The sequence below is a fragment of the Oppia nitens genome, unplaced genomic scaffold (genome assembly GCF_028296485.1).
Source record: "Oppia nitens isolate AA-2021 unplaced genomic scaffold, nextdenovo-longstitch-racon4-pilon3 scaffold23_pilon_pilon_pilon, whole genome shotgun sequence".
Lineage (NCBI taxonomy): Eukaryota > Metazoa > Arthropoda > Arachnida > Sarcoptiformes > Oppiidae > Oppia > Oppia nitens.
Window position 1 is genome coordinate 432973 of NW_026533203.1, and position 27591 is coordinate 460563.

The 27591-nt window shown below is 24.2% G+C and overlaps 5 protein-coding genes across 6 annotated transcripts; 3 read left to right on the forward strand and 2 right to left on the reverse strand.

The window, feature by feature from the left end:
- Positions 1-6704: 6704 nt before the first annotated feature.
- LOC128953747 (N-sulphoglucosamine sulphohydrolase-like) lies at positions 6705-10565 on the forward strand. The gene is made up of 8 exons (XM_054299266.1): positions 6705-6822; positions 6959-7037; positions 7106-7293; positions 7411-7561; positions 7907-8145; positions 8332-8507; positions 9857-9994; positions 10071-10565. The coding sequence occupies exons 1-8, from the start codon at positions 6705-6707 to the stop codon at positions 10563-10565; spliced, it is 1584 nt and encodes a 527-aa protein (XP_054155241.1).
- A 1684-nt stretch (positions 10566-12249) lies between these two features.
- On the forward strand, positions 12250-16102 carry LOC128953826 ((E3-independent) E2 ubiquitin-conjugating enzyme-like). Of its 2 annotated transcripts, none has more exons than XM_054299347.1 (4): positions 12250-12677; positions 12735-14375; positions 14435-14550; positions 14621-16102. In XM_054299347.1, the coding sequence occupies exons 1-4, from the start codon at positions 12423-12425 to the stop codon at positions 16035-16037; spliced, it is 3429 nt and encodes a 1142-aa protein (XP_054155322.1). In that variant the 5' UTR covers positions 12250-12422; the 3' UTR covers positions 16038-16102. The 2 variants fall into 2 exon arrangements, with proteins under 2 accessions (XP_054155322.1, XP_054155323.1); XM_054299348.1 differs by having other exon boundaries at positions 14663-16102.
- Positions 16103-16104: 2 nt separating this feature from the next.
- LOC128953827 (hepatocyte growth factor-regulated tyrosine kinase substrate-like) lies at positions 16105-18708 on the reverse strand. The gene is made up of 4 exons (XM_054299349.1): positions 18494-18708; positions 18352-18436; positions 18211-18286; positions 16105-18157 (listed from the first exon to the last, which is right to left on the reverse strand). Exons 1-4 carry the CDS (start codon positions 18528-18530, stop codon positions 16220-16222), a joined length of 2136 nt encoding a protein of 711 aa, XP_054155324.1. The 5' UTR covers positions 18531-18708; the 3' UTR covers positions 16105-16219.
- Positions 18709-18817: 109 nt separating this feature from the next.
- On the forward strand, positions 18818-24363 carry LOC128953828 (uncharacterized). Its single transcript, XM_054299350.1, has 8 exons — positions 18818-19137; positions 19197-19288; positions 19360-19469; positions 19547-19669; positions 22799-23153; positions 23220-23377; positions 23434-23888; positions 23959-24363. The coding sequence occupies exons 1-8, from the start codon at positions 19035-19037 to the stop codon at positions 24138-24140; spliced, it is 1578 nt and encodes a 525-aa protein (XP_054155325.1). The 5' UTR covers positions 18818-19034; the 3' UTR covers positions 24141-24363.
- Positions 24364-24955: 592 nt separating this feature from the next.
- On the reverse strand, positions 24956-26168 carry LOC128953748 (carbohydrate sulfotransferase 14-like). Its single transcript, XM_054299267.1, has 2 exons — positions 26146-26168; positions 24956-25706 (listed from the first exon to the last, which is right to left on the reverse strand). Exons 1-2 carry the CDS (start codon positions 26166-26168, stop codon positions 24956-24958), a joined length of 774 nt encoding a protein of 257 aa, XP_054155242.1.
- Positions 26169-27591: the final 1423 nt, after the last annotated feature.

The window sequence follows — 27591 nt, forward strand, 5'->3', positions numbered from 1 at the left end:
ATAAATATGATATACTGTTATGTATATAAATATACGGTCGACAAGTAAACCAACTTAAGTACAATACTTTAACGTTCAATATATTGAAAACCATTTAACCGAAATTAATATATTTTTAAAATAAACTCACGATTTATTACTATAAAAAATTAAAATATTAAATTGCTATTTATTAGAAAACTAAAATAATTAGAAAAATGCAAAATTTAATCATATATAACAACAAATTATATATGGTATAAATACATAATAATCTTTAAAAGTAGCTATTAAATTAATAAGAAATAAAAAATTAAATTTATTTACAATCAATATGTAAATAAAGTATGCAAATAACTTTTTATTTAGCTTTAACATATGAAAATATTTCATTTAATAATATATAATTTTTTAAATAAACTAAATTTAAAATTTCATCATTAATATTTGTCAAATGGTTTACAATATATTAAACTTTTAAAGTATTAAATTTAGTTTTCATATTGACTGTATATACTGGCATAGATTGCTTACTATATTTTTAAATTTACTATTCCGTGATTTTTATTGATATTATTATTAAGATTATTTTATTATTAAATATTTTATCAATTTATAGTACTGGTTATTATTATACTATACTACTATATTAATAATGATTCTAACATTACTGGTATCTTTAACTTATACTTTAATATTATATATTTTAGTCTATAGTAGTCTACATTCAGGTCAATATATTAAAGTCATTTCAATTCACACCCACTCAAAAACATTTTGTTTTATTTTAAATCAAAGAAAACTTATAGAAAATTAAATTAAATATAAATATGTTTTTAATTAAATTGTGTATCATTTCAATGTTTTCATTTAGTTTCTACACTAATCCAGATCTATTTACTCGTAAACATTTTAAATTATTATAATTATTAAATTTTTTTTACTAAACAGTAATATCTCATGTTGTAAAGTTGGTCTAATGAAAAATTTTCTAGAATGTTTCCAAAATAAATTTCTATTTATGTGATTCCCCTGATTACTTTTGTTTTTCTTTTTATCATGTAATAGAGTATAATTTTTAATGTTAAATTTATAGTAATATTTGTATTTAAATTAATTAATATTATTAATAGTTATAAATATTATTACATTTTATTATATATTATATTCTTTTTTTTAAATTAAAATTATTAAAAAGAATTAAAATTTATAATAAAAATAGTCAGTATATATATATTGGGGTCTCAATTATATAATATATATACAATAATAGACATTTTAATATTGTTTATAATGTATACATATAAACAATAATTGCTATTTATCGGAATACCAGAACTAATGTAAAATTTCTATAGAAATTAATTCTTAAAAAATTTATTTGTCTCTACATGTCTGCCAACAAAGCATTTCTTTAATATTGTATTTTTAGTATTCTGTATATTATATGTTAATAAGGAGTTTAAATCTCAAATAAACATAAATATCGAGTTCAAGTTAACAATATCTATGATTTAAAACAATTAGTTAGCATTCTAGATGTATTGATATATTATATAAATTTATATACATGCATTACATACAATTTTATATACAGTATTTATTAATATTTTAACTATCATAAATAATTTATTTGATTCAATTATAATTCTATTTTTAAATTATTAATAATAATTTGAATGATTAACATATAAAATTAAATAAAATTATTGCAAAGTAATTATAAAATTACATAGTAAGCAATCTATAATATAAGTTATAAATTACATACTAATTTATTTGTCTATTATGTGTTTAATTATAATTTTATATATAATGGTAACGTGATTTAATTAATAGAGACAATAATTGTCTTTTTGCTGTATTTTCTGTATTTGTGATAATTGACAAATTGTGAGAAGAAATTATATCTAAAAAATTACATATATTATTATTATTCATATTACTATTTGATGAATTAAACATTTATAATGGGATACTTTATATTCTTGTAATTTATAATTGATATCAACTTATAAATTATTAATAGTAATTATAAAACATGTAGTAGTTATTATAGTAGCGCTGATCTATATATCAACTTTTTAAATACAAATATTATTAGTAATAGATTTTTAAATAACAATAATAAGTATATTTAAATGATTGATTTTAACAATTCATGTGCGGGTCTGTTATCAATCATGCTATATATTATTAATATTATATAAATAGCATTATATTGATATATACAATAATACAATAATACAACATTATATATATTTTATATATATATATTGTATTATATATTATTAAAATATACGTCATTAATAATGATAGTTGAAAAAATTAATTTTATTAAATTATATTTTATGAAAAAATATTAAATAAATATAATTAATATATAGTATATATATATATATATATATATATATATATATATATATATATATACATTATATGGTCATATTCGTTAAATATAGTACTTTATTAGTATTTTATATGTGTTTGTGGTGTTGAATATGACAACTACTGTATAGGAAAGCATATCATATGTTAGAAAGACGTCCATACAAATAAAGTAGGAGTGGGTCAGCAAAAAGTAGACTTTCTATACTTATACAATGGAAAGTTATATTTTCTAGAGAAAGGGTAGATAAAAGCATTTATCTTTCAAAGCATAGAATTGTTAAATAATTTATTAATCGTAATATTATTGGCTATAATCAGCTATTATTGATTATTTTGAGGACAAAATATAATTTTTGTCTAAATAAATATTCACGAATAGATTATAATAATTAGTTATGTAATTTAATTAATTAATAAAAACATTTAATAAAATTATGTTAATGGCATTCCTCATTTGTGTAAAAAATGTTTAATCATTTCATATTAAATAAAATAATAACTTAATATTTCAATATATTTATCATTAATTTCTGTTATTTTGAACTTGAATTTAATCAATATCAATTGAGTTCACAGTTATTAAATAAATTACAATTATTAATGTCTGATAATTTCTAATAAATTTATAAAAATTCATTCCTTGTCAAATGAATTTTTAACAATTAATTTATATATTAAAAAATAGTTTTTATAATTTATTTAATGGCTAAATATATATATTTGTAAATTTACTTATAAATTACAATTATAATAATCATGAATAACAATATAACATTCAAGAGCTTGAATTAATCATATCACTGGCAATGATATTAACTTAACCAGCAGTTAATAATTTTATTTTAATTATACCTAATTTTTTATTACATTTATATTTAGTTTGGGATAAATTGAACATTAGATAAAATTCCTAAATAAATTATATAAATGATTTTTTTAAATATTTTTTATTAATCTATAATTTAATTTTTATTTTTATACAATTTAAATAGTTATTAAGTTAATTATAACTAGATTATGTTGTTTTTAATTGTTGAATATTTATAATTTTATTTTTAAAGTAATGTAATGATTGTAAATAAAATATCATATAAATTGGGGGATATTATTGTAAATTAAAAAATTGTTTTAATTTTTGGGACCACTTTGTTCATTGTCTTACCCATAGATAAACAGTATTTGAGACGACTCTGTGTTATCTTAAGTAAGTTTTAGACTTTTAAAATAACACTATCATTATAACATAAAATTACAAACATTTGTTACATATTAAGTACAAAATTATATTTATCTGATTTTGGTTTCACTCAAGATAAAGTGTTTTTATAAAAATTGTAATCCTTAAAAAGGTTATTATAAATATATTACATAAAAATAAATAAATATTATGCGTATATATATATAATTATAACTAAAATTTCAAATAAAATTTGGATATAAATTTATGTGTACAATTTTTCAAAAACTTGAAATCTTTTATTTTGAAATTTATTGTTAAATAAAGTGATTTTAATTTTAATGCAATCAATCTCTTGTGTTTAATTCATTAGATAATTCATGGCTTAATGGTTGTCGTAATTAAAATAAATTAAGTCACCCGTTGTTTATAATTATACCAATTAAAGAAAACATTAAAATCTTAATAATTTGAAAATTCAGAAATATATCTATGCTTTTATTGTAATATAAAACAAATCGAAATAATATTTGTTTGTTTGTTGCAAAGCAATGTTTATACTGTAAAATAAATAAATTTGCTGTAAATAATAATGTTATTAAATTTTTTTATATAAAACAATGACTTTTTAGATGTCTTGCAAATGTATATCTTTATTCAATCAATTAGATTAAGAGTAAAATAAAGAGTTCATTGGATGTCTCCGCAAATTATCTCAAATGTATCATTAGTTTGTTGTAAACTCAATATAAGAAAAGTGCAGTCAATAAGTCAAATGAGAGGCATATCATAGAAACATTGGGTTAACTAAAGTGGAAATCTATTAAATGAGACGACAGATCACTTCAAAACCATTTTCTTCTCATTTTTTTCCCATAAATATACAAATAATAGAAGAAATGCAATAAACATATGACCAAAAACTTTGTCATTGAAACCATATATTAGTATAACTCAATCAGTAAGACTTGAAATTGAATTTTGCACTCAAAATCTAATGCAAAGCCATTTGTTTAGATCTAAATTAATGCATATATTTTTAGGCAAACTTTTTCATTATGTTTGGTTTCATATCATAATCTAATTAACATTATTCACTATATTTAATATATAAATTATACATTAAGTTTATACCGCAACACATTAGCAAACATTGAACAAACAATAATTTACATGTTTTTAATGTAAGATGTTTTATAATAATTATGTACTTACTGTAAGTATGTTATTATATTTATACAAAAGTCTAATAATATAATTAATTTAATATTTGTGGCAATTTTTAACTGCTCTCTACTATCATATCTTATGCTTTTATTACTAAGTTTTAAATATTGTTTTTCTAAAACATTAATTTTTAAAGTATACAATGAAATATATGTAATTAATTTACTTTTTATTGAATATAATAATATATTAATTAAAATTGTATCATATGATTACCAATCAATAATAAAACGTAAGTAACTTAGAAAACAAACAAAATAAATAAAAATAATTACGAATTATAGAAAAAATGTAAAAATTTAAGTTAAAGTAAATTAGATTCAAAATTGGTTTGAAAATCAAATCTTTAGTTTTGCATTAAATTGACAAAAGAAGACTTAGTTCTGGATTAGGGTTTAGATATTGTTTGGAAATTTAGGTTTTACTTACTTTTACCGATAAAGCGGTGAGATATGAATGAAGGATAACATAAACACGACTAATACGAGAGGAAAAACTTATAAAAAATAGGAAATGAATGCAACTTTTCCTGCATTTCAACCGAAAACTTACTGATAAAACACATTTTGATTGAAATTCTTGTTATGAAAAGATTCTTATAAATAGTATATAAATAAGTTGTGACTTTAAGCGACTATATGTTTACTCTGTATATACAGTATATATATATATATAATATATAATATATATTTGTAGTCATTTCGTGTTAAAACAATTTACGTTTTCAATAGAAATAAATTTTCAAAATTTTCAATTTCAATGTTTGCTTTACAAATAAAGTACTTCAATATTTCAACTTTTTTACGATTATTACAGTTTGTATTGTGATTATTATTGTTATAGTTTTATGAGAGAAAACACTTATTACTACATAACACAATATTATCTATTATTTACAAACTAACAACAAAAATAAAAGTTAATTTAGTATAAAATTACTTTAATTTAATTAACACATACATTTTGAAAAAATAAAATTTAAATTAGATTTTTAAATTATATATTTTTTAGTTGATTTTATTGTAAAATATTTTGTTATTAGTATAATATAGCAATTTTATTTAACGATACAAACTATTTAAGTAATACAGTATATTATAAAATGAAAGGTTTAAAAATGGTTATAAATAGTATAGACTATTAAAAGAAACTAAAAAAAATCTAAGATTATACACAATAACGGGTATATGAGTTGAATTGAAATTAGGATTTATTGTAAAATTTGTTATTGATCCAGGCTATATTATTAATACAAACTATAGTATCAAATAATATGGCATATAATGCTTTATTATTAGGGTTGAGTAGAGGCGATAAAAGATTTACTTAGCGCTCAAATACTGTACAATACCAACAAGTAGTCTATACAGTAGAGTCTATACTATAGACTATACTCTCGGTTTGTAGTAGTAGTAGTAGTAGTAGTAGTTTTTGTTGGTGTTGTTGTTGTGATATTTAGTGTGACCAACAAACAAACAAACAAACAAACAAACAAATAAATAAATAAATAAATAAATAAAATTTTACATTCAATTTAAAACATTTATAGTTGCCTTTCAATTCTTACAATACTTGTATTTATTTAATAGTTAAATAACAAAGTTTCGTTTGTATATTAACAATGTTATATAAAAGTATTGTAATAAAGTATAAACTCATTTCAATTATTTTTATAATATTTAAAAATTAATTCATTGATTTAATTAATTTTTGAAAAACAATATACATATTTTAACTAATCATTATACAGTATATAAGTAAGAAGTACAGTATAAAGTCAATTATTTAATTCTTAAGGCTATTCCTTGAGTGTTGGCAACACTAGTGTTAGTAGTCAATAGTCGAGCCCTTAACACACTGTTTATTCAATCAATAGATTTTTTTTGTTAGTAACAAACAAATCAATAAAACAATTGAAATAAAAGCTCAAATGTGTTCAAACATCGGAATAAATCTAGTGTTGGCTATAATTTGTATTAATATTATAGCGAATAGTCATTGCATTGAATATAACGTTAAAAATGCTAACAATGTTATCATTCTGTTTGGTGAGTCTTAACGTGTCATTTATATTAATCATTTAATTAAATAATAATTTCAAAGATTTAATTGAAAAATACAATATAAAAATACAAATATAAACTTTTTTTTGTTATTTATTAATTTTTTTTATTAACTTATAAGCCGATGACGCGGGTCTTGAGACTCCTGTATATAATAATACTGTTTGCAAAACACCAAACATAGAAAATTTAGCCAAAAGGTTATAAAATAAATATAAATGAAATTTAATTTAATTTAATTTAATACTAAATAATTAATTATTAATAGGAGTGTTATATTCACCGAAGCGTTTACATCTGTGAGCTCATGCTCTCCAAGTCGTTCAACACTCCTGACTGGTCTACCGTCCCATCAAAACGGGATGTATGGACTCCATCAAAGTGTCCATAACTTCAACTCATTTGATTCAGTTAAAAGTTTACCAAACATTTTGAGTCAGTACAACATACGCACCGGTATGTATGTGTGGTCTTACGTCAAGTAGATGTTTGTGTGTTTGTTATACAAATATGCTGTAATTATATTATGTATAATATATTTATTATATATATATATATATATATAACTAATAGGTATAATTGGTAAGAAACACGTCGGTCCACAACAGGTCTATACATTTGACTTTGAATACACTGAAGAAAACTATCCAATTAATCAAATCGCAAGAAATATAACTAACATTAAAAATTTAGTCCATCTTTTTCTTAATGATAACGACACCAGGTTTTGTCATATTTTTATGTTTTCTAATTTACATAATATATTAGCAAAAGAAATATTAATTGTTGTAATTTACAAATCATGAATAGTAAAAGTAATTAAACAAGTGTTAAATTAAAAATCAATTTTAATAATTATTTAGTTTGAATTATAAGGTATATAAATAATTATAATTTAATATAAAAAACTTATAAAAATAAAAAAATAAATAAATATCTATTTTATTTTAGATTTATACCTTATATAGCTGTTATATTTAGTGTTATATTTATTATCCAAGTTATATATTATTTTTAAATTTAAGAAATTATTATTAAATTTTAAAAATTAATGCTATTTTATTGTTAGACCTTTTTTATTATACATTGCATTTCATGACCCTCACCGCTGCGGTCACATTACTCCACAATTTGGCAATTTTTGCGAAAAGTTTGGAAATGGAGAAAAAGGAATGGGATTAATACCCGATTGGAAACCCGTTTATTATTCTGTCAATGATATAAAAGTTGCCTATTATTTACCCGACACCAGACCTGTCAAAGAGGATATAAGTGCTCAATACACTACAATAAGTCGATTAGATCAGGGTTTGACATCATTGTTATCATTATTATTAAATCATTCAATTTATTATATTCTTAAAAAATAAATATAAATTTAGTAAAAATTAAGTAATATTAGTTTTAATTAACTTATAATTATTGAAGTTTTTAAAATTAAGTTTTTTAATTAAAAATAATATTGTATTTTAAAATAAAATTATTTTTAAACAGGGATTGGATTAATTATCAATGAACTGCAAGAGTCTGGTCTATTAAATAATACATTAATCATATATTCATCAGACAATGGACCGCCATTTCCAATGGGAAGAACCAATTTATATGACCCCGGAGTCAGAGAACCTCTTCTTATATCTAATCCATTAAAGCCTGAAATGTGGAATAAGGTTTGGTTTAAACTGTTATTTATAAATTAAAATATAAATATATAGAAATAATACACATCTATAACAAAAATATGAATCAACATTTTATCAAATTAATTATTAAAATATTTTTCGAAAATGTTTTTAATCATTGATATTATTTTTTAAAAATTAATTAGCATTTTTGAAATTATAGTCAACTATTTTTTAAATGTTGCCTTAAACTTATGTCATGATTTTAAAAATTTAATGTTCTTATAAATACTAAACTATTTAAAAAATTAAGTAATAATATCTAGACTATCATGTCTTTATAACAAACAAAAAAAATGATATTAAATTTAATGTAAATTATGTTTTAACAAATATTAGCATAAAATAAATTTACAGTATATTATATAGAACTGCACATATTAAATACTGTATATATATATATAAGTATATATTGAAATATGAAAATTGTTTTAGCGTCAAAAATAGATATGAATGATGTTTTTATACACTATATTATAAACATATTGATCCGATAAAACTTTAGCGAAAAATTCACTCTCATGTTTGCAAACACTTTATTATTATTTACATAAATCAATATTAAATTTTGTTTAAAAAATTAAATAAATCTCTTAATTCTATATACATTATGAATTATAAGAAAAGCTTTTATTAACAATTCATGTAAAATATTAAAAATGCTAACTTAGACCTGTTTATAAATATTAATATTAAATTATATAAATAAATAAATTATTAATACTGCATATACTACAGTATATATTCATTATACTTATACTGTATCATATTATTTAAGCCAAGTTGTAATATAACAAAACAGTTTAAAAATAAATATTATCAACAGTATATAATATATTTGAAGTATATACTGTACATTATATTTCATTATATATTTTTCTGTAAATTCAATGTTAATATGAAATTGGACTTCAAATGCAGTACATTTTATACTTTTTAAAGTAAATAATTATAAAGAATTTAATTAAAGCTTTAAATTGGTAGATAAATATGTTATAATTGAAATATAATAAATATTTTTTTAAATAAATTTATTATACACTACATTTTTAATTTTTAATTTAAAACCATAAAAACGATAAAAATTAGATTATCAAAAATATACAATTTATAAATAAATATTATAAATACAATATAATATATATATATATAAATTTTAATTAGGCATTAGTATATTTTATTCATAATATGACAATTTTTTATTCTAAAGTATTAAATAATAGTATTATACGTGATGTATAGTATACATTGTATACAATGTTTAAATGTCAACTATATCGTAATAACTTTTAAATTATTTATTAAAATATTTTTATAAAAAAACTATCATTTTATAGCACATCTCAACTCCAGCAACTCTATTAGATGTAGTTCCCACTATACTTGACTGGTTTGATATACCAATTCCCAAATACAAACTTTTTGGTAAAAAAGTTTATTACACAGGAAAGTCATTACTTCCATATACAGCACAGGTATTTGATATTTTCAACAACTTATAATGATATTATTTATTGAATACAAAAATAGTATTATATTTATATTTAATAGGATATCAATGAAGAAGATCGGGATGTATATGGAAGTCATACTTTTCACGAGATAACAATGTATTATCCCATGCGGTCTATCCGTACTTCAAGATATAAGCTGATCCACAATATTAATCATTACTCTCCATATGGTATCGATCAGGATCTATATCTTTCTCCAACATTTCAATATATATTGAACAGAACTCATCAGTTGTTACCAATTTATTGGTTTAAAACTTTACAACAATATTATTATAGGCAAGAGTTTGAGTTATTTGATTTGAAATATGATTCAATAGAAGCCAAAAACATATACTCTTACATGAAATATAATAATATAACTAAAAATTTGAAGAATAAATTGAAGAAATGGAGAACCATTACAAACGATCCATTCATATGTTCACCACATTATGTATTGCAAGACACAGGAGATTATAAATCTCATCCAAAATGTTTGCCATTATTTAATCAAAAAATTCATAAAGAAATTGATATCACATTGAATTAGATATTACACAAAATCCATAAACTTTATGCTATTTTATGATAACGATTATTATTTATGAACTTATTTTTTATTTACTAAATTTTATTTAAAGTCTTAATATACTGATTATAAACATGATATATTGAAATAAATAAATAAAACTTGATAATATTGTATTATACCAAAATATAATATACAGTACAATACAATATTAACTTAACAGTCATACATGGATTATGTCATTAATTAGATTATTATAATCTCTATGTTTCAGTTATAATTATTAGCATTATTTGTTTTATAGATTAAATTATAGCATTTAATAACATTTTATAATTACAATTAATTATATTTTACATTATATTGTTTCATGAATTTTTGTTTCATAAAAAGTTATATAACAATTTTGGTCAAACTTAATACCGTATAATCTATACGGTCTATATATAACAGAATATACTGTATTACCAGTAAATAAAAAATTTTAATAATTATTTATATTGTGACAGAAAATTAAGTTATAATTAAGAATTCATATATTTTAAACTTAAATAAAATGATAAATCAAAAGTCTTTTTTTATCAATTATTTATATACTATACTAAGATATTTTATGCCAAAATACTGTATATACCGTAATTAAACAATTAATAGACAAATTATATAATAAAATAATAAATCGACAATAAAGCAAATAATTTCATTTGTAATGTTTTACCATTAAGTTTAGGAGGTTTTTTAAATACAATAATTTGAAAAAGTTATCAATAAAAACATTCATTCATTTTTATTGCGGTGTTAATTAAAAGTATACAGTTTTACATTATTAGGACTGCTATGTCATGCACTTATAAATCATTGATTAATTTGCATTACAATTGTATTATAAACATTGTATTTTACTTCAAATTAATAATATAAATTAGATTTGTTTACTTAACAAATTAGATTTGCTATTATTTAATATATTTTGTATATACAATATAACTAATATAAAATGCAATAGTTAAAAAATTACTACTATCATATAAGTATTTTAATTAATAATTTACTTACATTTCATAACATATAAATGCAACAATTTTAAAATAAAATAAAAATATAATAGCAATGTCATAAACAGAAATTTCTTTTAGCAATATTCTAGAAATTTTTTATTCAAAAAAATATAACATTTCCAATATATTCAGTTCAACATTTAGTAGAGTATAAGTTACAATACATTTGATTATCTAATATGTAATATATTTATTGTTTTGAACTAATATTCTGGAAATTGTAAATAAAATAAAATAAAATTAATTTTATTTCATTCGTTTACATCACTGACTGAAAATAAGTGATAACTTTATGATTAAATGTCTAAAAATATATTACAATTTAACAAATTTAACAGATATTCTATAAATTTATATGAATGAGTAAAATAAACTTATATTTAATTTATACTATTAATAGTTTATATATAATTATAATTTTAACTTAAATTTATTAATTATTAATAAATGACTGATAAATAAACAGTATATCAGAATCTAATGGCTATTAATAGTAGAGAATTATATGCCTAATGATTGAACACGAGATGGCAATCAATAAACTACTGTATTATCACTAATATTGTGTGAAATACCATATATTCAGTACTAATAATATGTAATGAAATCATATGTTTTGAAGTTCACAACAATTGACTGATATTTTTGAGTAATCATTGAATTGATTGACTCAACCATTGATTGAATCAAACATTTAATTTGAAAATCATTTTTACTATTTTATAGTCATTTATCAATCATTACTTGTTTTTATATATCAATTGAAAACCAATTGCTTTTTAAACAAATAATTAATGCATTAAATTGATTATCAAATAAAATGCTAAAACGAGAAACTCTTTGCGAGTATTTCGATGAAGACGTTGTGGTCAAGAGGTCATCAAATGGTGGACTTGTTTTTGCATTAGTCATCGAAAGCTCAGAGAACGCAAGCGATGATGAAGATAGTGATGTTGACAGTGATAGCCATTATGGCAGCTCATCCATGGATAACAAATGGCAACAATTAAAGCCCGGTTTCGCAAAAGTGGCCGTTTATCCCAACGGAAACACTTTAGTCATCAATGAAACAAAGGTTACCATTGAATCACTTTTTACCACTTTATTGACAATTTCTTTGACCAACTTTTAGACCAAATTGTATGATCGATCACTTCTTAATGGAGACGTTGTTCAGCGATTGGATCCAAACACACATAAGATTGTCCCCAACGGTGAACACGGCTTTTGTCAGTCATCAAAGATCTGGACAACAGTGAAGATCTTAGGCACCAATAAAGTCATTGAAAACGTTGATTCAAATGAGTTGCAAATGCTTTCTGGCATAACAACAGACAGTTTATGTTTATTGGATTCTTGGATTGGATATGTAAAGGAAATATATCGGAAAATTACTTTGAAATGTTGCGACGGTTCTCTTCTTGTCGTCGATGACTTAGATATCAGTGAATTTACAGATCTATTGACTCAACGCGATAACGACGACTCAGAGTTTAATAGAGAGGAGTATTATATCGGACAACAATTGTTAGGACCAAAGAGTCACCTCAAGAATGCCAAATGGATTTCACAGACTCTACATATGAAACGATTTATGAGAAGTAAGTCTAACAGAAATTCAAAGATCACTTTTGTCGTCGAAGACATTGTTATTGATAGCGTTTCCATAAATTGGTTTTGTTGTCTCTCAGATGAGAGTTTTTCAGTAAATAATAAATTACAAAATTGTGATATAATTAATAGTCCAAAAAATACTTTAAGGAATAATAATAATAATAATAATAATAATAAGTTATTAAACAGTCCTTTAAATGTCACATCTCATCCAAACGGTGATAATATTAGAGGAGATGCCATCTCAAGAATTAAGTGCTTAAACTACTTTCGCAAAAGTTCTCTTCAAATCGGACATCAATGTTATTATACAGTTAAAGAAAACGATTCTCTAATACCTTTCAATGAATGGGAAGAAAATGAATCAAAAAGACTGTTCACTGAAGAAGCAAATAGAGAAAAGCAATTATCAGTTGAATCCGATAGTTGTATTCAATCCGATGAAGAAAGTAATTGCGAAACAAACAAAGATATTGATAAAAATAAGTTGAACGACAGTCTATCGATGGCTTCATTAGATTCTATTGATTCAAGACATAGGAAATATAAGAAACCTAAGACTCATATTTCAGTTTCATTAAAAAGTGTTAAAAAGAAGAAAATAGTTTCTTCTAATCGAAAGACAACGTATTTATTACCAATTGATGCAAAAGCCGGTTCCCGATTACCCGTTGAAATTGTGGCCACAAATACAAGAGTTTCTGTTGTTTGGCAAAACTCTGAAATAGAACATAACGTTCCATCAGTTACTTTATATCCCGTCCATCACATCGATAATCACGACTTCTTTCCCGGAGATTTTGTTGTCGAAAATAAAGATATACTTCAGTCCTTTGAATACGGAGTTATTCAGAAGTGTGATTACACTTCAAGAACAGCTATTGTTAAATGGTTTTCATTAACTCCCGATTCTTTAATTCCTCAATTAGTAACACAACAGGAACTGAGTGTTTATGATATTAAAGATCATCCGGACTTTAATTTCCGTTCCGGTGTTTGTGTGGTCAGAATATTACATTTACATGAAGAAGATTGTGATTCAATTTCACGAACCGGTCAGGTCTTAGACCTAACTTTAGACGGAATGTTAAGATGTGTTTGGCTTAACGGGAAAATATCTTTAGTATCTCCACAACAGTTGTTTGTAATCGGAGATTATGTGAGTTAATGATAATAAATCTTTAATTTCTGTAATCTATAATTAAATTAAAACTTAAGGATTCGGACGATTTATGGGCCGAAAGCGATTCAGATTTGAATTACTCTGATTATAGTCATTATGAAAGCGCTGAAAGTTGGGAAACTGATGAAGAAAAGACTGCTTCTGTTAAAAGGTTTGGTTTTTAAAAAATATTTAACGATTTTTAAAATGTTATTTATTTTTATTTTTTTTTATAAATAAAGTCCACCAAAAAAATCTTCAAATATTAACAGTCTTGTCAGTAGATTACAAAAGGGTGTAAAACAAGTTGAAGAGTGGTTACAAAGCGGAACCGGATATCGAAATGGTGTCCAAAATTTGCTCAAAGTTATGAAAAGAGCTGAATCTAGTTTAGAGAAGATTCGCCAAAATATAACCGAAAAAACCAATAATACTACTAATGATTCGTCAGAAAAACAATTGTCTAATTATGGAACTCGTATTTTACAATTGTCCCGACGGTTACTCGATTTGTTGCCGTTCTCGGGAACTGTTGAACCAAACGGAATAAACAATAATATCGATAACACAATTAAAGAAATAAATGATACGAATGATGAACAGTGCTCTTCTTCCGGTTCCGATCCAAATATTGATGAATTTCTTAAATTAATTGATAATCTAAAAACACAAATATTGGAAAATGATATTAAATCCGAAACAATTAATGATGAAAATTTAGAAGAAAAATCTTTAAATTGTTGCAATTGTGATGAATTGATTTACACTCAAAGTCCCGATAAAGTTAATTCAAATGAAATTAAGGAAAATGTTATATTCTTAGAGAAAGTTCCTGAAAATCATAAGTTTATTTATTCGCCGAATTCTATGAACAATCCGAAAGATTTTTTAAAAAGAATTAAATATGAAATTTCTCTTTTAAAGAGTTCATTACCAGAAGGCATATCTGTGGCAACATTTCACGATAGAATGGATTTGTTGTCTGTTATGATATATGGACCAAATGAGACACCATATGAAGATGGACTCTTTCTATTTGACATTCAATTACCTGCCAATTATCCTAATGTTCCGCCATTAGTCCATTATATATCCTATTGTTCCGATAGACTAAATCCGAATCTTTACGAGAATGGAAAAGTATGCGTAAGTCTATTGGGAACGTGGAGTGGCAAAGGAACCGAAGTTTGGTCACCCATTACTTCAAATTTATTACAAGTGATTGTCTCAATACAAGGACTCATATTAGTAGCCGAACCTTATTATAATGAGGCCGGTTATCAAAAACAAAAGGGAACTACAATGGCTAATGAAAATAGTAGACTATATAATGAAATGGTTGTCATCAAAATGATACAATCGATGACAAAAATGCTTTCATTACCTCACGAAGCATTTGAAAGGCAGATGAGAGATCACATTCAAAAAATTTCAGATAAATTTATTGAAAGGGTTAAAAACTGGGAGAAAGTTTCACAAATGTGTATTTCAGAGTCGATCACCACATTGGATGAGTTAGTCTTAAGTGAGTCCATGAAAAACCTAATACAAGTGTTGCCGCCATTTCCACTGTTACCGGCATCTCATGGGTTTTGTTTATCGTTGAACAAAGCAATTGTTAACTTTGAGGAAACACTCGGTTTATTTTTAAAGTTTTAAAATCACATTTTTAAAATATTTTATTTTAATAATTCTGAATTTAATATAATATGAAATATAATAAATTTATAAAATAAAGCAGTTTTTTAAGTTTTAATTAAAAGCCATAAATCCTTAATTACCTCAATTATTGACTATAAAATAATCCATTTAAATAGAAATTATTTTTAATTATAAATAAATCAATCGAACGATATAAGCGGCGCTTCCATTGCTTGTGGTACCGGATTCTGTTGCGAACCATCAGTGTGTGGCCCTACCGGTGCATTCATTGACATAATGGATCCCTGAACAACATTAACTGGAATTTGTGGTAAAGTATTCATCATATTCTGCATATTATATGGATTTATTTGTTGAGCTCCTCCTATATGCGAGGATTGTGGTGTTTGTGTTGTGGTAGGCAACGGTGGCGGTTGTGGTGCTGGAGGTGGATACTGAGGACCACTATTTTGTTGTCCATATAAATTAACATTTTGTCCAGAAGTTGCCAAAGTATTTGGTGCTCCATATTGAATGGTTTGATTCGCAAGTGGTTGCGGTCCAGTTGGTGGACCATACGGGACATAATTTGATGGCATTGCTTGTGGACCATTTGAGTACATAACTTGAGGAACAGATTGTGGTAAGCTTTGGGGTATAACAGATGATAATGCTTGTGGAACAGGTTGTGAAGGATGCCAAACATTGGGAATATATTTTTGTTGTTCCTGTCTTAACATCATTTCCCGTTCCTGTTCTTGCATTCTCTGTAAAGCTATTTCTCTCTGATATTGTAGATATTCTTGCTTTTTCTTCCTCATTATCTCTAATTTCTGAGCCATTTGTTGTTGTCTCAATCTTTCAGCCTCTTCAGCTTCACGTCTCATTTGTTCCCTATGTTCCTCTCTGAGTGCATCCAAAGCAGCTCTTGCATCACGTATTTGTCCCAATTTGTCTTGAAGTGATTCAAAGTGTGTCCTATCATTGTCCTGTTGCTGGATATAAGCCAGAAGTGTTGAGTGCATGTTTGTTATGTTCATAAACAGTGATTGGACAGCACTGTCATTAGCAATGGGACGACCTCTCAATTGATTGGAATTAATTCTATTGACAAATATCTCAATTGCAGACTTCAATGACACCAAAAACGATTCCATTTCATCGTCTAAGCCATTGGTTATATTATACTTTGATTTGTTAGAATCTGAGCCTATATTTCCACTTGTCTTCACTGAATTGTTTAGAAGTTGTTGCGGTTGTGGAGCACTTGGCGTTGGCTTATTAGCCGTCGATTCATCCAATTGATAGCTCATAGACTTTTGTTCCCAATATTCTCTATTTAGATAACGAGAAAGTTCAGGATCTGAAATCTCAATGCTGTTATTAGATAATGATTTTGTTGAAGAGTCCAATTTCTTCGGAGAGCTCGTCTTAAGACTTGATTTAGTGGTTCCACTAGAATATGAAGGCGTTGAATATGATCTCATTTTGTTCTCTCTTTCCTTAGATTCAGCCTCTGATTGAGACAAAGCCAAAGCCAATTGAAGTTCTTCTTCTTCTTGTATTTCGCGTTCACTTTTTGTCGTTTCATTCTTGCTTTTGACACTACTGTATGGTGACTCAGCTGAAGTCGTTCCTGACTTTGTTGTCAATTGTTCCACAGGTTTTATCAATTTATTCAATTTATCGAAACAATCGTCGCAAACGCGGACCTCCTTTTCAATTCCATATTTAGGAATTGGTGACATCTTTGACGAACATTTTTGACAAAAAATTTGTCCACAATTACGGCAATGATGTTTCCTTTGAACCATTGAAAACTGAGTGCGACATCGATGACAACATTCACCGTCGGCCCATTCGGGTGCCGAATCGGCTGCAAACATGGCGTCACTTTCTTTAAGAACCGGAAATTTGTAGCCTTCAATCTTCATCAGATTGACAGTGTCCTGAACGACACGAAAGTTGGAATCGTTGCGGAAGGCGTGCGCCCAAACCTGAATCAACTTCAATATCTCGTCTCTCACTTTTGTGTCCGAAGACATCTTTACAATGTCTCTAAGCTCTTCCATAAATGCTTTCGTTGCGATCTCGTTATGAAAAGGTGTGCCACAGTTCTTGGCGCACGACTCTAACACCTGATCAGACATATCATTGAAAACATCATTATCTCAGTGATGGTCACACATACCTGAATAGCCAGAAGTTCAACATTAGGATTAGTTGCGTATAATTTCTTTTTAATGGCGTTCACGGCATACTTTGGTCTTAAAATTGGGACAAAACATATGTTTAGTTATGTCAAACATATCAAACCTATCGATGGACTCACTGGACATCATTTTGTCTGATTGTATCACATATCAGAAGAATGGCGTTCCAGTCGGGCTCCAAATTGGTCAGACTTGTGGCCCGATCTGTGCCAACATATCAATTAGTTGACCATTAAATCAATCAATCAATCAATACATTACCTAAAAGTCGATCAAATGTTGCCGAAGACTTAAACATATTAAGTGATAATTGATTGCAAAACAATGGTATCGACTGTTATGTCAATAAAAGTCAATACAATATTAACTTTAGATGTAATGGCAATTGACTTAATGTTAATGTAATACAAGTCAATAGCAAACTATTATTGCATTCAATGTTTATACGACTCTATTATTGCAAACATTCAATGAGTCACTCAATTGTCTAAAGAGTCAACAAATTGTATATTAATTGTAAAGTTTGTGTCAATAGATGTCAATACAGTTTGTAATGACATAGCATTTGTTGTTGTCATTGATGTCATACTTTCATAACATTTTGAATACAATTTTCAAATGTAATACAAATAACACATCATTTCATTCATTGTTACCATTAGTTCACAACTCATCTAATTTTTGACATTAAATCTTAAATTTATTTATTTTTAACTGTTTTTAATTGTTTTTAATTTTTTAAAACTATTTTATCAATGTTTTAATGTTTTACGATTTTAATGTGTTTTATTGACCGCTTGTCATGTCTGAGACCGACACCGCCGATGACTCGCAACGGGAAGTACTTCTCTATATCTATGATATGTCTAAAGGGATGGCAAAAGCGTTTTCACAGATGTTTTTAGGTATTAAATGAAGTAATAATTTTTATTTGATAACAATATATTAACCGTTGCGATGATAGGCAAAGAGCTTCCGGGTATTTGGCACACGAGTGTCATCGCATATGACAGGGAATACTTCTTCGGCTCGTTTGGTATCGAAAGTTGTAATCCAGTAATGCATTTAATATTTGACATTTGATCCAAAAAAGAAAAGAAATGTTATTAACAATAATTGTTTGTTAGGGAGAGACAGTATTGGGAGAACCGGATCAGATATTATCACTGGGAAAGTGTCAGTTGCCGTACAGCTTATTCTTGGAGTACTTGTTCTCATTAGGCGACTCTTCCTTTGCGTTAGTGTTTAATATTTAAAACATTACAATATATCCAATAAATTAGTGTCTCATTCATTACATATATGTTTGTATAGTCCCGTCTCTTATAGTCTATTGGACCACAACTGCAATAACTTCAGCAATGAATTGTCTATATTTCTAACCGGAAGACCCATTCCTCAAGAAATCATTGATTTGCCACAAGAAGTACTCAATACGTAAGTTTTTAAACCCATTTTATTATATAATTTTTAAATTATTTTTTTTTATATAAAATAACATTTAAATAAAATTCAGATTTTAAAAAAAAGTTTTTCTGTTCACTTTGTGTTTAATTTATCAAACCTTTACTGTTTTCAAGAGCCAAATATTATGTCATTTTTTTAATCTATTTTTAAAATATTTATATTTACATAATATATTATAACATACATTTGCTGTGCTATTAATACTCTTAATTTGATGAAAATACGGTAGTTTACAAATTTATTACATTTTTAATATGATATACAGTATATTAATAAATAATGGGCATTATAGCCAATTACAATATAGTATATACAGTACTGTACTTCATAAGTATATCTAAATAAATTTTTTAACTTATATTAATTAATTAAGATCTTATTACTAATTTATTTCATTATTTTAATTTTACGATAAATATTTTTAATTAAATGCTTTGCATGACTAATTTAATTTTAAAATTTGATTATTTTTCCTGATGTTGATATTATTACGTTAATTAGATTTTAACAATTTTTAAAACTTGTAATATAATAAATATATATACATTATTGTTAACACTAAGTTATATTTAATATTATTCATAATATACAGTATACCGATATGCTGTAGTCATACAGTAATGCATTATTATTCAAAATATATTTATGAGGATTTTTATTTATTTATTTTTTAAATTTTTACATAAAATTAGTTGAGACTGTAAACGGATTGTTAGCTTTGACTACAAGTTTATGATATTTTTGTATAATATTTTAGAGTCAAAAGTTTAAACTATAACATTGTATATATATTAGGTATTTTCCATTAGCTTTGAATATAATTTAATGATTAATATTTTATAAGTAATTTTCACAATACTTTTGAATAGTTTTATAGATATTTTTTGTGTATAAATAGAGATACTTTTATGTATTTTTAAGACTAGTCGTTATTTTACTCTAAAACGGGCGACACGTGTAGCTGTCGTACCGTAAGTACTAAACATTTAATTGTATTGTTTTTATATTTTAAGTTTATATTTAAGTTTTTCTTTTAAACGGACGGCACATGTAGTGGCCGTACCGTACAATACTGTATATCAAGCATTAAGTTTGAGTGAAAATTATGACGTCATATAGTATTGTTTGAATTCAAAATAATAATATATATATATATATATACAGGGGTCCTCAAAACATTTTCTCCAAAATTAGATAAATTTAATATAAATACATATAATTATTTTATGTAAAAATTTTATATAAATAAATAAATAAGTGTTATAAATATTTTAATTATTAATCGTGTTAATAAAATAACAATAATATATCATAAATAAAATACATAATATTTTAAAACGAAAATAATTAAACGTATCATTATTAATTTCCTCAGTTTCTTCAATATTGTTATCAAGTTTAGCTTTTTTTGTTTTTATCTAAAAAATTAAAATTGTTAAAATCAGTAAAAAATAATAAAAATTACCAAAATTTCTATCTCTGCGTTTGGATGTAATAAAGCAAATTGTTGAGCTATATTTAATGCATCAAAATTTAATGCATACAGATTATAACAATAGCAATTTTGTTTTTATTTAAATTCATTTCTAAAAATAAATATGTTAGTAAAAAAAGATAATTTATTTTTTTATACTTATTGTTATTAGTGATATAGTAACTTATAGTGATTTAGTATATAATGATATTTATAAAATGGTTTTTTAATATATTTTTTTAATTAATAAAATTAATTAATTGTATTTTTTTATTAATTTTTTCCATATGTTTTTTAAGATTATTTATTTATTTATATAAAATTTTTACATAAAAAATAAAATATATGTATTTATATTAAATTTATCTAATTTTGGAGAAAATGTTTTGAGGATCCCTGTATATATATATATTATTATTTTGAATTCAAACAATACTATATGACGTCAAAATTTTCACTCAAACTTAATGCTTGCTGTATATTAAATAATTATTTTGTTAATGTTTAGCATTTTCATCGCTTAGTTATGTTAAGTCACGACAGGCCTACAGTATAGCCGAGCCGATGATAATATTGTGTTTAAGTTAATAATAATAAATAGTTTTGTTGTTTGATTGCTGTCTTGTGTTTCTTATTGCCGAGTGTTTAGATGCCGACGGTTGGGATACCGATCGGCCAAACATTCCCCTAACAAGCAGTTCAAACCTCTCCATTATAACCCACTGGGGGTTCGGGAGGTTTGCCTTAAACCGCTTTAAGACAATATTATAAATAAAGTTTCTATTATTTTAGATATACTATAGTTAGTGTTGAAAATAAGTTTATGTGATCTTTTCGCAGAATATTTAATGAAAGGTTAAAAAATATATTGAATATTATGTAATGAAGGGATTTTTATCAAATATATTTATACAGAATATATTGAACTATTTTCTATACTACATACTTATAATAATTAAAAATAAACATTTTTTGTTAATTTATATATTGAAATTACTATAAAATTATACAAAATAACATTTTTATATCAGATTTTTATTTATTCTTTAATTTATTTTGTAATTTTTAGCGAATTAAAGATTACTTATTTTTGTAATTAATTTTTTGCTTATTATTATAGTATAATTTTCTGTAGATATTTTTATGTTTAATATACCGGTATTGTAGTATTAATTATAATACAATATATAAATTTCTACAATGTTTAACAATGTATATAATGTATTAAATTTTATAATATATATAAATTAATTTAAATAAAAATTAGATTATATAATGAACCGGTAATATAAAAATAGTTTTTATTTATTAAATTTTGGAGATTTATATTATACTTAAGTTTATACTTATGTGAACTTTAAATAAGTTTGTTTTTAAGTTAATATAACAATAATTGGAAAATATAAAAACTACATATGTATTTGTGGAGGAGTATTAATAATTGTTGATTTGTATGTAAAGTATTTAAAATGTATGAAATTGTCTAAAAATAACTGTTTGACAGTCTCTATGGACTCGAATTACAGTCTCATATAGTTTTGAGTGCTTTTTGGGAAAGAGATGCCAATTCTTGAAGTAAATGCAACACATTTTTTGTTAACTATATTCACAAATATTTTTTACAGACCTATTGGACAAACATTGAAATTATATTTGAGTTCATTGAGTATTAGACCCGAAGGAACTGGTGTATCGTTTAGTGGTAACGTTGATAACATACCACTTGAATCCAGTGAACAAAATAGTAATTCAGTGATAAATAGAAGGAAGAGTTCCACTGAAAGTCTACCTCAAACTGTGTCATCAGTGACTACTACACAGTCAACGCCAAGACAGCCACAAACAAACTGCAAAATGGCTGACAATGAAACCGATTTAGTTGAAGAGGAAACACCTAAAGAAACTAAAACTGAAGAAACTAAAAGTCAAAGGCGTTCCTATAAATATGATGACCCACCCGTTCTCTTTAAAGATGTCAATGTTTGTTATATACTGTACATTGTATTATACTGTATATATTTAATACTTTATTTGATCATTTAATAGGGAGTGGCAGCTATTAAAAAGATAACCGAATTAATAACAGATTTGTTAAGTAATGAACAACAACAATATCTTAAAGAATTGAGTGAATATTTAGTATCTGAGAGCGGAGCCTGGGCTCTGGGCGATGAGCACCTGGAGTTTATTGCATTGTTACTCAGGTTTGTAATAGATTGTTAGCTTGTAATTGGTTTTATTTGATTGTAAACATGTTTAGTGGCGGCGACGGAAAATTTGCTCCAAATGTTGCGCTTTTAGTTCTCGAAGTATTACAATCGGCAGCACTTAAAGATGACATTGTATTGGTATTACATCAGGACCGCAAAGATCACCGATTGATGAGTTATATCAACAAAATTGAATCATTGACTTTAGCCGAACAAGAAGAAGTGGCCAAATTGTTGTGCAATCTTTGTGGTCAACCGACAACATTTGATTGGCTTTTATATATCAGCGAATGGATTGAATCTGATGGCCAGTCTTCAAGTAACAGCCGAACTACAACAAAAGCGGCCGTTCATACGTTACTAAACGATAAATTAACTACTTTACAAAAAACCGGTGTATTTTTAATTTATAATTTGGCCTTAAAAGAGCTGTTTGAGGACACGGCCACTGAATTAGCCACAGCTGTCTTACAATTTCTTCACGGAGATCTCCCTGAAGACCAAGGTTTTATAATTTAATAAATTTAAACAATAAATTTGTTTCAATAAAATAATAGAAACTTAATTTTTTACAGCATTTATGTGTTTAACTGCGATCATCCGGTTTATAGCCATCAGTTACAATGATGTGCCAGCACTGGTCAAGATGTTGGGTCCAGACATCAATAAGTTTAAGGGATTTTCCGAAAGGGTCGACAAATTAGTTGATGAGCTAAACATTAAGTTAGCAGCGCTTCCATCCCTTTCTGGTGAATGATTTTTTTAAAACAATGTAATTTTGTTATTTGATTTTAGCGGTTATTTTTAAAAGCTTAACAGATATTTGAATTTTTATAACCTACTACTCCTCAATATATTGTATAATTAGAGTACAATTTAATAGAAATGATGATCAATACATATTTACAAATTACAAGTTATTTTTATCTTAAATTTTATCAACTATTATACTTACCGGTAGTGACTTAATTTTATAATATATTTGGTATATATTATTTTATAAATTTATATTAAAATTTTTTATACAACATTAAATTATTAATTTCCCGATACATAAAAATTGTTGCGATCATCATTAATTTAAATTTCATTTTTTACCTAAATTTTATTTATAAAATGTTATCAAAGAGTATTTTACAGTTTTAATTACAGTTAAAAATTAATGTATATTATATACTGTATAATATATAAATTATATACAACAAAATCTTTATAATTTATATTATTATACAGTATAATTTTTAGTATATATTTAGTTTTGTAATTAATTTTGATTATTTAATCAAATTATTCTCATATCAGACATTTTAAACAAATTAAAAATACAAAAGATAACATCAAATATTAGAAATTTTATTATTATTATAAATATATTTATCGAAAATAACTATTTTACAGGAGTTTTATTTACAATTTATTTATTTGCATAATTATGGTTTCAATAGCGATTTGCTCATAAATTGTTTGTTAATTTGTTATTTTAAAAAGTTTTGTTATAATTTTTTTGTTTGTTTTTATTATATCCGAAAACGAATTTAAATAAAAGTGCAATTTCTTATAATAACAACAAAATCAATAAAATATTTCTTCAATAGTATAACCAAAAAGTTTGAAATCAAGAAAATATTTTTTATATAAACCAATAATCTCTTGACTGGAAATTTGTAATAAATATTGTTTGACTTGATTTCTATATTTGTTGACATTTTTGTTTTCCCAAAACATTTGACTTAAATTTAATTTATTACTAATAACAGCAAAATCTTGAGCACTGGTCTCAAGTTTGCCAATGAAATCGTAATCCACATAACAAGGCTCACAACGGGTCCAAATGGGAGCCCAATGTTCATCATATGTGTACTCATTTGTAGTCAATAAAAGTTTGACAAACTCTTGAAATGTAGGTTTTGAGTCATTTGTATAATGAGATCTCTCTTTACTCATTATTTTATCCCAATATTTGTCATAAAAATATGATTCTTCTGAACGATTCCTCTCAGCCTTATCTTTGAAGGCAGAGACCAGTCTAACGAAGGGATGTCTAACAAAAAGCATTTTATAATAGTTTTTGTTTTGTTTGATATTATAAAACATAGGACTGATTCGTGTTAACAAATCGTTGGCTTTTATATGAAATTCTGTATTATTTATATTTGTAATATTGATTTTATTATCATCTAATATATTGAATATATTCTTCATCGAAGTCGAGGCAATCTTTGGTACAAAACAGGCCATAAACCGATGTTTTTCATTAACCAAAAGCGGACAACTTTTTGTTGTACAATATCTGGATTTTCCCTTTCGATAATTGGATGATTTCCTCCAAATTGATAATATTTTATGATTTAAATTATATTTTTGGCAAAAATGTTTTAAACGATTTTTGCGATCGTTTTGTGTTTCGTTATGAATATCCTTTTCATTAACTTTTTTCTGTAAAATAATTATTATAAAATATTATTTGTTTTTTAATATTTACTATTAAATAATATAATTTAATATTTTTCAAATTTCTAATTAATTATTGTAAATTTTTGACATATTAAATTTACTTATTAAAAAATTATATTACAGTATATATTGCCAATATTTAAGAAAAACATTATAAGAAACTATTCAAATAAAATAGATATTTAAAAAAAAAATTAATTTTATAATTTTTCAAGAATAGTAAATTTATTAATATTAACAAAAATATAATGGACTAATTTTTTAAAATTTTAATTATTTTGCCAAAAAAATCTAAAAATGATAAATACCTTATAAAAATGGTTACTACCATTTCCTTGAATATCTTTAAAATTAATGAGTGCTATAGTTTCAGATGTGTAGATATTTAAAGGTTTTTGAATTAAATTTGGGAGAAAAATCATTTGAGACAATATATTTGGTGAATAATTGTGATGTTTAATAGCATTGTGACCATTAATTATTGTCTGTCTATTTGACCACAAATTTGATGATAATAAATTATTATATAATAACATACATAATATAAGCACAATTATAATTACTATTATAATGCGTTTAAATGATTTTGAATTATTAGAAAAAAATAAATTTATATATTTGTAATATATATCTTTAAAATCATTCATTTGTTACAAATATTGACAAATCATTTATAAATATTAATATAATATAAGTTAAAAACATTTATTAACTGTAATAATGAAAAAGTTTTGACGAAATATTGTGATTATTTGTATCGCTGACAGCATCTCATAAATGGGTGACTTTTCTTCTCTATTATGTATTAAATATTTATATCTTTCAGAAACTGGTTTTTTGAGAATATTTTGGAGACTCATCTCAATGAAGAAAAGTATTATTTTAATATTTTTCAATAACATATAATCTCTATTTGTATTTTTAAATTATAAAAAATATTCAGTTTAATAAATATTTAAGTGATTTGATTTATTATATTAAGATTATATAAAGATTCAATTTATATAAAATATATTAAAAATATCTTATTATAAATGACGAAAAGCAAATATAAAACTGGAAAAACTTATTTTTATTGAATTTTAGCAAAATTTTATTAATATATATTTTATTTCTATACTACAGTATATGTTTTAATAATTTAATTACAAATAATAATAATAATAATTAAACTTAAAAACTTATATCATATAATAACCTTTTTGATTATATTATGAGTTTATTAAATCTTTCTTTTTCTATATAAATATAATTAATTAAAATGACTTAAATAACTATATATTTATAATTTATTGTAAATAAAATAAATGAACACAACTTGTGTTTAATTATTATATTAATTAATAAAATATTATATTATTGTATAATTAGAACCAAATGTTTAGTACTATATTTGAAAGCATTGAGACATCTATTGAGTTACGAATCACTCAAATCAAGTCATTATTCAAACAAATACTCAGTTTTGCAAAGTATTTGAATATAAATATTATAATAATATTGAAAATTATATCAAATTTATTGCAAACTGAGTGACAGATCTAACAATTTGGTGCCAATTGTGACCAAAAATATGCCATTTATTGTATAAAAATTGTTGCAATTTATTACATAAATAATGTTATATAATATATAATATTTTTATTTATTACTAAAATAAATGATTATTAATAGCATATAATATACAATATATTTAATTATACAATATATGAGTATATATATACAATATATATATATTTATATATCATATGAAT